The following is a 16,032-nucleotide window of genomic DNA, read 5'->3' as shown; positions in this document are numbered from 1 at the left end:
TTAAGGACCAGTTGCTAAATCAGAGAGGACCTGCAATGGTTGGGGGAGTATCCACAATACCAAATTACAGGTCACTATAATAGTGGTCTCATTATTAGTGTTCTTGAATGAAGAAGGAAAACATAGAGGACAGAAAGTTGCTAGATTTGACTGGTACTGGGAAATTAGGCATGAACAGCACTAACAAGTAAATATTATCAATAGGGCTTAAATACACAGTCCAGCAAATGTTTAATAATGCTATTCATTTTTCAATAACAATTTACTGAACATAATTTTTATGTAAACAGCATCCTATTAAGCATAATCTCTGAATGAACTAAATGACTATACTTGCCATTGATTATGCCCTCCAACTTCTATCAAACTAGCCTGTTTGTTCGTTTCCATTCATAATATCTCATCTCCCATCTCTATGCCTTTGCATAGTCTGTGCCTCATATCTGGAATTACCTCTCTTCTGCCTCTTAAAATCCCTAGTTCCCTGCAGTTCCAGTTCCTCTGCCCTTATTAGCATATCCTTTTGTATTTACTTCTCTCTATATGCTTATCACTAAAATTAGATTATAAGCGTCTTCAGGACTGGAATGGATTTGTTTCTGCCTTGGTATTCCTAGCATGTAGCACATAGTAGGTACTTCATAAATGTGTGTTGAACAGATTTGAAGCATTAGTTCTGTATTTCTTGTGAAAAGAAATAAAGCAAATGAAAGGAGAAGGGAAAAGAAGTCAAGGCAAAGGAAAGGAAGGGAAGAGAAGGGAAGAGGAAGGGAAGGGAAGGGAAAAGGAAGGAAAAGGGAAAAGGAAGGAAAAGGGAAAGGGAAAAGGAAAGTAAAGAATAAAAGGAAAGGGAAAGGGGAGGGAAGGGAAAGAGAGGGAAGGGAAGGGGAGTATAGAGCAGTGGAAGGGGAGAGGAAAAGAAGGAAAGGGCAGCGAAGTTTCCAGGCCCACAGGGCAATTTCCTACCCATTATGACTCTAAGTTGCCTCATCTATAAAATGAGGGAATTTAACTACATGATCTCTAAGACCTTTTCCGGCTCCAGATCTATGATCCTAAGAAATTCTCATCTGTAAAATGGGGTCACTGGACTAGAAAACACCGAAAGTCCCATCTAGCTCTAACCAGACTGAATTCTGATTCTCCAACCACAGAACTCCTATGATTTTTGGTTTTTGAGTTCTGTTTCTATTCTGAGGCTGTCATGTGCGTATTTGAACATCACAGGGGCATTCAATCCAAACTGTTATCCTCAGTGCATCTTAGTTCCTCCATTGAAACAATAATACTTGTGAGCACATTTGGCTGACAAACAGCATGTCTTTGTGCCTCGGGTTACCAATAAAAGAAAAGTGAGGGTATTATCTTAGGGTCCAACAGTGTGGTATTATATCTCTGACAGGAAAGAACAAGTTTCTTTGGAGCCAGAAAAACTGCAGAAGTTGGGAAAACATGCACGGATGGAAACTCCCCGAAAATGAGGATGCTTGGTTAGCTGGAGAGTGCTGCTATTTGTGGGTAGCTTATTTTTAAACATCATTGTCTGATGTTTCTCTTTCTTTGGGCTGGGGCAGGGCCAACACACTCCACATCCAGGGGACTTGTATTTGTGTGGTGGACAAAAGCCTTCAGAGATTCCTTCCAAATCTTGAACACTTTCCATCCCAAAAGGATGTCAATTGCTTTGTGCTCTGTTTCTTTACATTCTGAATTAACATTCTTGCTCTCTAGATCCTAATGTACTGTAGAAGTGGGTAACAGTGAATTGTCTCCCATCCCAATAAGTCTTGTTCAACTTCCAGATTCTCGAATGATATTTATAAAAATAGCCATGGTGATGATGGTAGGTCCCATTTTTTTGGTGTTTTTGGATTTAAAAGATATTTCCCTAAAAATGACAAATTGAACTTTGATAGCTTCAGTACTATACACCATAATATTTTTAAATGATATATAAAAACATAAAGACAGTACAGGTTAGGGCACCGAGCTTGATGTCAGAAAGGTCCAGGTTCAAGTCTGGTCTCCTATTTAATGTCTTGGTTGCTTTACAGATAGATACCTCTCTCTACCTCTGTGAATTCCCTTGATTTATTTACCAAGTCTTAAATGGACTCTAATCTGTTGGTGGAAGGAGTGGCCACACCCAAGGCTTCATAATGGCAAAATCACAAATCCTCTGAATATAAACAGGTGTGAGTTTAGGAAATCTATGAGAATAAATCAAAATGAGATTATTAACCAAAGCAATAGAAAATGGGTTAGACTTGGAATCAAGAATCTTGAATTCTGCAATTTCAGGTAATGCAGTTACCCTGAATCTCAATTTCCTCATCTATAAAATGGGGATAAAACTTATACTTCTGATCTCACAGAGTCATTGAGATGAAAGCTCTTTGTAAAGCCTTAGAGCAGGGATCCTCAAACTTTTTAAATAGGGGGCCAGTTCACTGTCCCTCAGACTGTTGGAGGACTGGACTATAGTAAAAACAAAAACTTTGTTTTGTGGGCCTTTAAATAAAGAAACTTCATAGCCCTGGGTGAGGGAGATAATTGTCCTCAGCTGCCGCATCTGGACCACTGGCCGTAGTTTGAGGATCCCTGCCTTAGAGTGTAGAAATAAGAGCTCTTATGAGAGCTCTTATTATTGCTTGAGGTACTGTGTGATATGGCAACTACAGAGCTACACTCAGGATTAGGAAGACCTGGGTTCAAGATTATTGAAATGCTTATGGGCTATGTGACTCTGAACAATCACACAGTGTCCCACACAACTTTCTAGCCTATAAATCTCAGAATGGTTGCTTAAGTCCTGTGGTAAAAGTGTGTCCAAAGTGAATTCTCAATGAAATCATAAATCTACACCAAAAGTTAGTATTTCTTTGATGAGTAAAATAATAACTTTAATAGTGATGATTTTATGCAAATAGACAAAAATATTCTTTTTATATTTACATCTGGGCTTTCTGCTTTTTAGATGTTTTAATTTTTCTTCCAACTCATTTCTCTTCCTTTTTTCTTCTCTAGCTACAATTTATTTGGGTTACTACTGATGATATTCAGTAATATTATTCTTACTTTTCTGTTTTAGCGAAAAAATAAAGTAGGCTAAAACCCTAAAAAGAGATGAAAGATTTCTTGATTCCACATTATGGCTGTGATATTAGAAGCAAACTACCCAGCAACCTCAAGTCTTCATTGCTCTCACGCCCTTGGTGTGCTGGGATAATGTCAGCCATCTTGACATGAACATTTTAGAGGGGAAAAAAAATCCTTTCAATATTTCCCACATCTTTGACATGCTCTTATCTCAAACATATTGAAAACAGTGGGAAGAAAATACAATCAAGACTTTTTCAATGTCATCTTTCTGGTCTACTTTTAAAAGCTTTATTCATAACCTGCTTGTCCACCCCAGCTGCCTTTCATTTGACCTTCAGAAAGGCAGACTCATATTCCTGAAGAGGATATCTTGAATCCACAAAAGTGGCAGAGCTTCTTGGGAGAAATAATAAAGTCTATTCAGAAACTGTGTGCGTACTCAGTAACTCAGCCTCTCAACATTTTTGTGACTGTCGTCGTCTCCTTTGTAGAGTTTGTGAAATCCTTTCACTTTGTTTCTCGTTTACCACTCATCATCCCTCATAAACTTCTCTTTCTGGGCAGGATCTAGCAAGAAGGATGCTCATACTAGAAGTTCATCACTTTCTGCTTCCTACATGGGGATTAATATCACACCTTGGAAACATCCAAAAGGATTAGATAAAAATTCTTATGCATTGTGCAATGGGAGAGCCCAATTCAGTCCACTTTGGCAAGCCAGACATTGTGTTAATCTATGACAACAGTGAGAAAGATGGCAGTCCCTGTTCTGGAGGACTCTGTAATTTATGCAGAACTATGTTGTTCTAGGGCATGCTCAAGCATGCACACAAGCCAGCAAATCCAAAGATACTTCAAGAGGAAAAGGGCACTTATATCCAGCTTATCAGGAAAGATTTCATGTGTGGGGGGGGAGTCCTGATTCTTAGGAAGTTAGAGGTCAACCTCAGTGTATGAAATAGAACACTTTGTTCTAGGGAAGAATGATGCTACCACAGAGATTTATGGAAACATCATGCCCTATGGTGGTAAGGAAAAACCAACAGAGCTGTTTACAGATACCACCTAGGTTCCCATAGAAGTCTTCTTTTCTGGAACTTTGGGTGATGAGTTTATAATGTTCTGAGGAATCTTCATAGAGCATATCTGCAACTTCCAGCCCCACCTTCAGTCTGACCTTCCACTCCATTTAGTGAAATGTAATGCTTCCTTGCAAGCATTATTTGTGACCCTCTTAAAGGAACAACTTCTGCTCCCTCATTATATATTGCCTTTCCCTTAAAATCTTTATTCTTTGAATTCTTCCCTACTTCTGTACTGGGTTAAGACACTGCATTACCTGGAAGAGATAAAGATCCTTAAATGATTAGCATATTAGCAAAGATTAAATTATTTGATTAATCCAACATGAGCTATTATGATATTGCAGAAGGTAATGGTGCCCAGGGAAGGGCACACAAGGCATGGAAGTTTTAATGAGGGTAGGGGGAGAAGGCAGGATGTAGGCCAGGTTATCGAGAGCCTGTAAGAAGACACAATAAACACTACACCACATTGGAGAGGGTAACCCAAAGAATTAGAAGCTGAGAGCACATATGTTTGCAGGGCATATGTTTCTGGGATGCTCAGAACATCATGAGAATAGTATTTAGGTCTCTTAGGCAAAGATATGAGTATAGACAATTTTGTTTTAATAACAAAGGAAAGTAAAACAATTCTAGGTTCCCTGGTTGAAAATAGAAAGAAAATAGTCCTACCTGTTCTGGGGGCATTTCACCAAATAATGTTTCACTGTAAAAGGAAAAACAAAACAAAACAGAAGACTGTAAATAAATGCTATTTCATAACTAAGTGTTTTAGGAGTTACCAGAGATTCTGGGGCTTGGGGAAGCTGCTTGTCTCATTACCACTAGAGAGTCACCAGTTTGGGGGTCCTATAGGACCCATTTTGTGCTTACCTCTGGCATACTGGAAATGGGAGGTGAGGGCCTAGCAAGAATTCCCTGGAACCAATGTAATTGTGATATTGAAACCCAAGTCAGCAGCTGAAGAAGGGTCACAGAAATCCACCCAAGCTCTAAGGAACAATTGTATCAACAGGAATTTTCACATAAGGAAAATTATGACCTAGAAGGAATTCAGCTGTGATATTATGCATTGTGATATGTGTTTAGTCTATCACCCTCTTCCATAAAGGGGGCATTAGTTATCAAGGAGTTCTGTCACACAGAATACTGTTTCAGAGCACATATCCTCTGCATGCTGTTTTAGAATTTGCTGATTTCTAACAGACTCTGTAGCACTTTAAGTTATTTTTTGGCACTGAGCCTCAATCACATCATCTGTAAAATAGGGTTCCATTAGATCTTGTTAACCTGGAGCCTGAACTTAAAAAAAAAATTGTTCTTATTTAGTCATTTTCCAGTCATATATGACTCTTTATGACCCCATTTGGAGTTTCTTGGCAAAGATTCTAGTCATTTGCTATTTCCTTCTCTAGCTTATTTTACAGGTAGGAAATTGAAACAAAGAAGGTTAAATGATGTGTCTGAGGCCAGATTTGAACTCAGGAAAATAGGTCCTCCTGATATATAGCTGTATTTAACTATTGATTCCCTTTAAATTATTATGAATTTTATTTTATGTACTTGAAAAGATTATCCTGGGAAGCGAGTCCACAGGTTTCACTAGACTACCAGAAGAGTCCTTAACACAATTAAGGTTAAGAACTACTGTTCTAAGTGATCACTAGGTCTTTTTGTCCATCTATGAATTCCATGATCCTATTATTTAACCCTTTGTAAATTCATTTTATAAGATTTGGGCCTGTCATTTTAGCCTAAGACCTTTCTGAATACTAATTCTGATAGTCAATGAATTTTCTCTCTGTCTCAGCAACAGGACTCTCACAGAATTGATAGGCACGGTATTTAAATGGAGAAACTAAATGTGAGATAACAGACATTTCCTTTCCAGTTGAAATTAATCCATTACTTGATTCTCTTCAGATATGGTTGTTCAACAAGTTGTGAATTCACCTAAGTACACTGTCATTTTGTCTACATTTTTATATATTTTTCTACCAAGACATATGAAAAAACAAATTCCTTGTCAGAGTACAAATAGATTTTATCTATGGTATCCTGTTGAGCATGAAACAATGGAAAGACTAAAGGATCTTAAGTGGAAGGACCAGTTCACAGCTCTGTTGTTTTTACTTGTGTGACTTTTGATATCTCTAACCCTCAGTTTTTCCATCTATTCAATGAAAGTGCTTGACAAGATGACTGCTGAGGTCTCTTCCAGCTCTCAAACTCTTACCTTTGATCTCCCCATTTAATAATTTTATCCAAAAGAAAATTAGGCTAAGTCAGACATGACTTGTTATTAGTATACCAGGGCTGGCTTCTAATGATCACAGCATTCCTTCTATTTCCAGATGGTTTTCCTTTTAAATCCATTCTAGAATGTGAGCAAGATATTCTACAAGGATAAGATGGTGAAGAGTGCATAGGATATCACCTGAGCTTCCCCTAGCTTCCCTCAGAATCAACACTACAGCAAGCCTCTGCATGGATTCTGCAGTGGCAGAACCCATAAACATTTGGAATGAATATTTTTCCAGCCTAAGACATTTTGGGAGGACTTCAGGAAAGGTCTCTCTCAGTTGGGCACAGGACCCAGCACAGGAGCAGCATGGGGAGGTCTAGTGCATGGAATCTAGCTGGAGTCTCTTAGGTAAAATAAGCAGCATTGGGTACTTGGCCCTGGTTTAGAAGGCCAGTAACAAGAAGACTTGCTGTGAGACCTGCAAGGGAACTACAGAAGGCAATTGGGAGCCCTTGAACCCTAGCACAACAGGGAGGATTTGGCCAGGCCGAGGGGAAGCCTGCAGCACTGGCCCCAGCACAATCAATGAGAAGCCCTTGTCTCCATGGAGAGGAAGGTCGGTATGACCTCCCCTGTGCCCTAAGAGCAGCCTCAACCATTAACAATGACCATAGAGAACTTCTACGGAGATAGGGGAGACAAGAACACAAAACTATAGTGGAGAACTAGAAGAAAACTGGAGAAAGGAAATGAAGAGCTTTGCAGGAGAGCTATGGGAAGTTTGGAAGAAAAAGCCAACACCTTGAAAAAAGAAGCACAGAAACTGACTGAAGAAAACAATTCCTCTAGAAGAACAATTGGCCAAATTCAAAAGGAGGTAAAAAAAGTAACTGGAGAAAATGATTCATTAAGAATCAGAATTGGACATATGGAAATAAATAACTCAATGAGAAATTGAGAATCAGTCAAACAAAATTTTAAAAGAGATAAAAAATAGAAGAAAATGTGAAATACCTCATTGAAAATATAATTGCCCTAGAAAATAGATCCAGGAGAGAAAATCTTAAGAGTTAGTAAACTACCTGAAATGCACAATGAAAAAAAAAAAAAAGAGCCTATACAACATCTTTCAAGAAATCATCAAGGAAAACTACCTTGATATTCTAGAATCAGAGTGTAAAAGCCATTGAAAGAATCTACTGATCACATCCTTAAAAAGATCCCAAAATTAAAACTCCAAGAAATATTGTATCTAAACTCCAGAATTATAAGATCAAGGAGAAAATATTGCAAGCAGCCAGAAACAATTCAAATATTGAGGAACCAAAATCAGGATTACCCAAAACCTAGTAGCTTTCATATTAAAGCACTGATGAGCCTGGAATATGAATTCCAGAAGACAAAGGTGCTTAGAGTATAACAAAGAATCAACTTCCCAGCAAAATTAAGCAGTATCTTTCAGGGGAAAAAAATGAACATTCAATGAAATAAGAAATTTCATTCATTTCTGATGAAAAGATCAGAGTTGAACAGAAAATTTGATCTCCAATACAAGATTCAAGAGAAGCATTAAAAAGGCAAATAAAGGGAAAAATATGTTTTTCAAAGAGTAAAATGTTTATATCCCTATATGGGAAGAAGATACATGAAACTCTTGAGAACTATATCTTTGTCAGGGCAATTAGAAGGGGTATACTTTGTAGGTATAGTTATAAATTGACTTTAATATGATGATATAAAAAAATTTGGGATGGAAATGTGGATTGTACTGGGAGGAGAGGAAAGTGGAGGTAAAATGGGAGTAAATTGCATCCCATGAAGAGGTATACAAAAGATCTATTATAGTTGAGGAAAAGAAGGGAGGAGGATGAGCATTGTTTGAACTTTAATCTCATCAGATTAGAGAAAGAGAAGATCAATGAACTGGATATGCAACTAAAAAATGCTAGAAAAAGAACAAATTTAAAACTTCCAATTAAATACCAAATTAGAAATTATGAAAATCAAAGGATTAATAAAAATTGAAAGTAAAAAAAAAACTATTGAACTAATAAACAAAAGTAAGGGTTGGTTTTATTAAAAAAAAATAGATAAACTTTTAGTTAATTTGATTAGAAAAATGAAAGAAGAAAACCAAATTACCAGTATAATAAATGAAAAGAGTGAATTTACCACCAATGAAGAGGAAATTAAAGCTATAATTAGAAACTTTTTGCCCAATTTTATTCCAGTAAGTCTGATAATCTAAGTGAAATGGATGAATCCCTACAAAAATATAGATTACCCAGGTTAACAAATAAATTGCTTAAATAGTACCCATTTTAGAAAAAGAAACTGAACAAGTCATTAATGATCTTCCTAAGCCTAAAAAAATCTCCAGGGCCAGAAGGATTTACAAGTGAATTCTGCCACTTACAGGACACTTAATTGCAATATCATATAAACTCAGAAAAATAGGGGAAGAAGGAGTTTTCCCAAATTCCTTTTGTGACATAGATATGGTAGTGATCAACCAAGAAGGGCCAAAACAAAGAATATTAAAGACCCATTTCCCCGATGAATATTAATGCAAAAATCTTAAATAAAATATTAGCAAAGAGATTATAGCAACTTTTCTCCAGGATAATACACTATGACCAAGTAGGATTTATATCAGGAATTTAGGGCTGACATATCAAGAAATCTATCAGCATAATTCATCATATCAATAACCAAACTAACAAATAATAGGATTATCTCAATAGATACAGAAAAAGCATTTGACAAAATGCAATACTTATTCCTATTAAAAATACTAGAGAGTTTGGAAATAAATGGAGTTCTCCTGAAAATGATAAAATAGCATCTATCTAACACCACCAGCAAGGATTATATGTAATGGGGATAATACTAGAAGCATTACCAATAATATCAGAAATGAAAACAAGATTATCCACTATTGCTACTCCTATTCAATATCGTAGTAGAAATGTTAACTTTAGCAATAAGAGAAGAAAAATAAATTGAAGGCTTTAGAGTAGGTAACAAGGAAACAAAATTATCATTCTTTTCAGATATGATGGTGTGCTTAAAGAATCCTAGAGAATCAACTAAAAAACTACTAGAAACAATTAAAACTTCAGCAATTTTGATCACATTGTGTTAAAAAGGTTATGTACAAACAAAACCAATTCAGACAAGATTAGAAGGGAAGCAGAAAGCTGGGAAAATTTTTACATCCAATGCTTTTGATAAAGGCCTCATTTCTAAAATATATAGAGAACTGACTCAGAAGAATACAAGCCATTCCCCAATTGATAAATGGTCAAAGTATATGAACAGACAATTTTCAGATGAAGAAATTAAAACTACTTCTAGTCATGTGAAAAGGTGCTCTAAATTACTATTGATCCGAGAAATGCAAATTAAGACAACTCTGAGGTACCACTACAGATCTCTCAAGATGACAGGAAAAGAATAATGATGAATGTTGGAAGGGATGTGGGAAAACTGGGACACTAATACATTGTTGGTGGAATTGATTCTATTCATTTCAGTAAGAATCAGTTCATGTAACTTTTTCCAAACTTTTCTGAAATCAACCTGCTCATCATTTCTTATAGAACATTAATATTTCCGTTACATTCATATACATAACTTATTCAGCCATTCCCTAATTAATGGAGATCCATTCAATTTTCCAGTTTCTTGCCACTATAAAAAGGGCTGCTACAAACATTTTTGCACATATAAGTCTTTTCTCCTTTTTTTATGAGCTCTTTGGATACAGACCCAGTAGAGACACTGCTGGATCAAAGGGTAGGCAGAGTTTGATGGTTCTTTGGACATAGTTCCAAATTGCCCTCCAGAATAGTTGGATCATTTCACTACTCTACCAACATTAGTGTTAGTTTTCCCACATCCCCTCCAATATTTATCATTATTTTTTTCCTGTCATCTTAGTCAATCTGAATCATGTGAAGTGGTTTTGGAAAGGAATTGCACAATATTGTACACAAGATTAAAAGATAATTGTGATGGACTTGGCTCTTTTCAACAATGAAGTGATTGAAGGCAATTCCAACAGACTTGTGATGGAAAGTGTCAGCCACTCCAGAGAGAGAAATATAGAGACTGAATATGGATAAAAGCACAATATTTTCATCTTTGTTGGTGTTTGTTTGCTTGTTTGCTTTTTTCCTTTCTAGTGTTTTTTCTTTCACTTTTTTGATCTGATTTTTCTTGTACAGCATGACATATATGAAAATATGTTTAGAAGAATTGTACACATTTAATCTATATTGAATTGCTTACTATCTAGGGGAGGAAGAGAAGGGGTGAAGGAAGGAGAAAAATTTGGAATACAAGGTTGTGCAAAGGTGAATGGTGAAAATTAGTTTTGTATGTATTTGGAAAAATAAAAAAGCTATAAAATAAAAAAAACTGAAAAAGAGTGAACCTCAACACTTTACTCCTTTGGTAATATTTCAGGTGTCAAATGCAGGGTTCTACAATGGTTATTTTTAACAAATAGATAGCTCTGAATGTTTGACAAAGGAAAGGTTTTTTAGACTATAATTTTATATATAAGATCAACAGCTGAAGTCAAAACTAAGAAAGGGGGAAACAAGCCAAAAGCAAAAAAATTCTGTTTAAAGAAGATGGAAAATGCATAATCTAGAGATCACTGTGATTCACTTCTATGCAATTATGATCATACCTGTGAATAATAACACATGACTTTAAGAACTCTAATTGTTATATAAATTTAATTTTCCCCTATAGCGTTATGAATTTTGCTTTTAAAAAAATCCCCATAGTAAATAATTTGACTCTATTAACTGATTGATTTGATTCAAAGAACCCTGTGAATAAGATTGCTAATTTAGAAGAACTTCCTTTCTACGAGGTTTTTGAAGTTTGAGTAAGTGCGAGGGAGACAGAAATTACCTGAGCCCATAGGGTATTGAGGAGGAGGGACCAAAAGAGGAAGAGGAAGGCACATCTTCTGGGATATAGCCACAAGATGGCATAGTAAACACACACAGCCACTCCCTGGTGTCCCAACAAAATAATCTATAGACCAGGGAGATAGGATATCGGGGGAGATTCCCAGACTCCTTATAAATTTAAGATGGTTGGCAACTCTACCAGAGGAAATCCATTTAAACTTTACTTCTTCCATATTAGAGCCTTATATCGATAAGAAGACCTCTAAGGTTTCTTCCAGAATTAACATATAATTGGAGTGTTTGACTAGCATTGCTCTAGAGAAGTTAAAGGGATTATTACATTGAAGACTCATATTTTTGTGGGGTATGAAATTATTTAGATAGGGCCTATAGGCAGCTCCCCAAGTCTTGTAAAGACATAATTAATGCTGGACAGTAATGGAAATTTAGGAAGACTACAAAAGTCTCCTCTTCTCCCCACTCCCACCAAACACACACACACACACACACACACACACACACACACACACACACTTATTTTCTCTCTCCATATTTTAAGTGACAAAAAGGATAATTTTAATGGAAGATAAAGCCCTTTATTCCATAATCAGAGATTATGATTAAAATGCAGATACTCTTGGAAGAAAAAGTGAATTTTTTTTCCCTTATGGGTACATAGATTTGAAGCTAGCTAATACCTTAGAGATCATCTAGTCCAAACACCTAATCTCTTTTCTTTTTTTAACAGATGAAGAAAATAAAGTTTCTAAACATTACGCGATTTGCTCAAAGAAAAAGAAAAAATATAGTTTTAACTATATGAACCTTTGCTTTTTAGTATGCTATCCAGTTTTACCATAGCTTTCCTTTCACAAAGCAAGTATCTTTTAAAAATTATTGTGATTTTTAATAATAGCTTTTAATTTTTTTCAAAATATATGCAAAGATAGTTCTCAACATCCACTCTAGAAAAATCTTATATTCTAAATTTCTCTCCCTCCCTCCCTTTCTCCTCCCTCCCCTAGACAATAAGTAATCCAATGTAAATTACACATGTGCAATTCTTCTAAACATATTTCCACATATACCATGCTGCTTGAGAAAAAATTAGCTCAAAAGGGAAAAAATGAGAAAGCAAAACAAACAAACAGACAACAACAACAAAGGTGAAAATGCTATGTTGTGTTCCACATTCAGTCTCTACAATTCTCTCTCTGGATTTGGATGTTTCTTTCCATCCCAAGTTTATTAGAATTATCTTGAATCACCTCATTGTTGAAATGCCCCAAGTCCTTCACAGTTGATCATTATATAATCTTGTTATGTCTGTATACAATGGTTGGTTGTACTTAGTTCTACTCACATCATTTAGCATCAGTTCATGCAAGTCTCTCAAGGCCTCTCTGAAACCTCCTGCTGATCATTTCTTACAGAACAACAATATTCCATTACATTCATATATCATAATTTATGCAGCCATTTCCCAGATGGACATCCTCTCAGTTTCCAATTCCTGAGCAAGAATCTGTTAACTGCAGGGCTACAGTCACCATCTGCAATGATCTTGATCTTGAGTTCAAGAACATAAAATTGTTACTGCTTCCATTTCTTCTCTATTTTCCAGAAACTGGTGGGACCAGATGCCATAATCTGAGTTATTTTTCTTAAATGTTAAGTCTTTACATCCTCTTTCATCCTCATCACGACACTTTTTAATTCTTCTTCTTTAACTCTTCTTCACTTTCTTCCGCCAGAGAGGTATTGTCTGCATATCTGAGATTGTTGATTTCTCCCAGAATCCTTATATGTATTTTATATATTCTCCTATATGTACATCATTTCCTTTAATAGATGTAAGCTTCCAGAAGGCAGGGACTATTTTGATTTAGTCTTTGTGTTTTTAGTATTTAGAATAAAGCTTGGCCAAGCCAAGAGAATTGAACTACAAGAAAAACTGAGCATTCCAGAATCTATGGTTTTAAATTCTGGTGTTGGAGAAGACTTTGGAGAATCCCTTGGATGTCAAGGAGATTAAATCAATTGAAACTTAAAGAAATTAACTCTATTTATTGAAGGGACAGATAGTGAAGCTGAAGCTTAAATACTTTGGCCACATAATGAGAAGACAACTCACTGGAAAAGACAATTTCTGGGGAAAATTGAAGGCAAAATGAGAAGGGAAGGGAGAGAAGATATGAATAGTGTCATGGAAGTAATGAATATGATCTTGGACAGACTTCAGAAGATAGTGGAGGATAGAAGAGCTTGGTGTGCTGCAGTCCATGGAATTACAAAGAATCAGACATGGGAGAGAGGCACTAGCTAGTAGGGATGAGGAAAGAGCTCAGGTAGAATGGGATTCTTATGCTGATTTTAAGAGGGAAGGAAGAAGTCCTTGTTAGGGATTAGGACAGCCAGGGGTCAAATAAGGAGTCAGAAGATTGAGTATCTTGTATAAAGAAGAGCCCATTTGACTGGACTATGAACTATAGGAAAAGGAATAATATATAATAAGATTGGAGCCAGGGCTTTAGATGCCAAATGGAAAGTTTTGTATCTGATCTTAGAAGTAGCAGAGACAGTAATGGTTTATTAAAGGTTTGCTCAATTGAATTCAAGATTCCCCCCAATTCAACATCTCCATTTTACAAACAAAGAAACTGAGGCCCACAAAAACAAAGCGACTTAGTTGCTCATGGTCACAGATACTGTAAGCAGTCAATTCAAATTCAGATCAATTGATGCGATACCTGTTTTTTGCCACATTACCTCTCATTCGACATTCATTCTGCAGGGAACATTGTGAGTCTCTCCAACCTCTCCTTCCTCCCACCTATTCTTTGCCCTTTTACCTCTAGAGTTTTGTGTATTTGTACCAACGATAACATCTGCTTGATCAAGTTTCTCATAGTTTTGCTTGCGTGATTTTTGCACAGAATACCAAGCACAAGGCGAGACTTTTCCTCACATTGATCCAAAGAATGATGGATCCTGTTGACCAGTGTGTGTGCTTAAGAAAATAAAATAAAAGTGGAATCCACAGTACTAGCATTCTGTGGCTGCTCTGCTGACCACCAAGGCTTTACAATACAGCTGGATATGGAAAAAGAACTCCCCAAAATCTCATGGTAGGAGATCCATCAGTAACTCTTCACATCTGTTTAGTTTCTGAATCAAAAGCCAAAAGTCTAAAAGCAGTGATATGGCAAATTCGGCTTGCCATCATCTCTACATCCAGCCCAGTTGTTTCTGACTCAAACCATCATGAGTAACAGAAAAACCACAGAATTGGATTGTAGCTGACACCATCAATGTTGTAAAAAGTAAGGGAAAAGGAAGTTTTACAATCATGGAGTGTGGAAGCTGAAAGGGACTCTGAAGGAAATCCAATTCCCTTATGTCATAGAAGAGGAAACTGAGACCGAAAATAAGATGACTTGACTTTGAACCCACAGCTAGTAACTACCAAAAGCTAAGTTTCAAAAAGAAGACTTTAAATCTAATTCTCTTTCACTACCATTTGCAGCTTTTCTTTTAGGGCTAAACTGGTTCTAGAAGTATAAAACAGGTCAACCACAAAAGTGATTTTGAAAGGAATTTCTTCTTCCTATTATGATCTTCCTTAAGGACGTTTGCATATGATTCATTCATTAGTTTCTGAAGTTTCTTTAGCACTTTATATTCCTGCTAAATTGACTTCATTCCATAAGCTCTTTTGCCATTTTCTTCTTCAACTTCAACTTTAACTTACAGATGGAAATTGAGGCAAACAGAATTAATTGACTTCCCAAGATCACACAATTAATAAATATCTGAGGCTGGATTTGAATTCACAAAGATGAGTCTTTCTGATTCCAGGCCCGTGTTCTAAGTCATCTAACATTTCTTTCTCTCAATATAGCTAAGACCACATTTTCCCTACCATTAGTATCCTTCACCCACTTTTACTCTATTCTGAGCCTTCACACTCTTTGTATTCTTAGTCAAGATCACATAGCTATTAAATAGTTGACACAGGACCAAAGTCTTCCAGTTCTAGAACACGTAGAATACTTCTACCTGCCCTCAACCAGTACCCACAAGTTAATGGGTACTGAAAGTATATGACAGTTCATCCTCTATCTGTACTTCTCATCACATGTTGTCCCCTTTGCTTAGAAGGCACTCACTCTTTACCTGTACCTTAGAATTGCTAGTTTCCTTCCAAGAGCAGCTTAAAAATTACCTTCAACAAAGGCTTCCCGGAAAGCATCCTGATCCCCATATTCTTATGCCCTGTCCCTCCCAAATTACCTTGTGTATAATATGCATATATCTTGCATATATACACACATACATATATGTATACATATGTATGTATGTATGTATGTATGTATATTGCTTTCCTGATAGAATGCAAATTCCTTGAGGGAGGACAAACACTGTCCATTTTTATCCTTGTATCCTTAGCACTTATCACAATGCTTTAGATAGTAGATGTTTAACTGGTTTTTGAAAACTCACTATTTCTTTTCATCTTCCCCCATGCCTGAAATCATACCCTCCTCACTTTAGCCTCTTGGAATCCTTAGCTTCTCTAAAGACACATCAGATGTATCCCCTCCTCCAAAGAGTCATTCCCAATCCCATTAGTTGTGAGTGTTCTCTCTTCCTTCAAATGATATTTTTA

At 36.3% G+C, this 16,032-nt stretch overlaps 1 protein-coding gene across 1 annotated transcript in view; it reads right to left on the bottom strand.

Moving 5' to 3' along the window:
- Positions 1–16,032, bottom strand: part of VSTM4 (V-set and transmembrane domain containing 4) — a 133,927-nt gene that overhangs the window by 33,231 nt on the left and 84,664 nt on the right. The window contains exon 5 of the mRNA XM_031956281.1: positions 4,860–4,893. Coding sequence (XP_031812141.1) covers positions 4,860–4,893 — 34 coding nt within the window. The remainder of the gene's footprint in view (positions 1–4,859; positions 4,894–16,032) is intronic.

The sequence above is a fragment of the Sarcophilus harrisii genome, chromosome 2, assembly GCF_902635505.1.
Source record: "Sarcophilus harrisii chromosome 2, mSarHar1.11, whole genome shotgun sequence".
In the NCBI taxonomy this organism is placed as follows: domain Eukaryota; kingdom Metazoa; phylum Chordata; class Mammalia; order Dasyuromorphia; family Dasyuridae; genus Sarcophilus; species Sarcophilus harrisii.
This window is presented reverse-complemented; position numbering and strand designations above follow the sequence as displayed.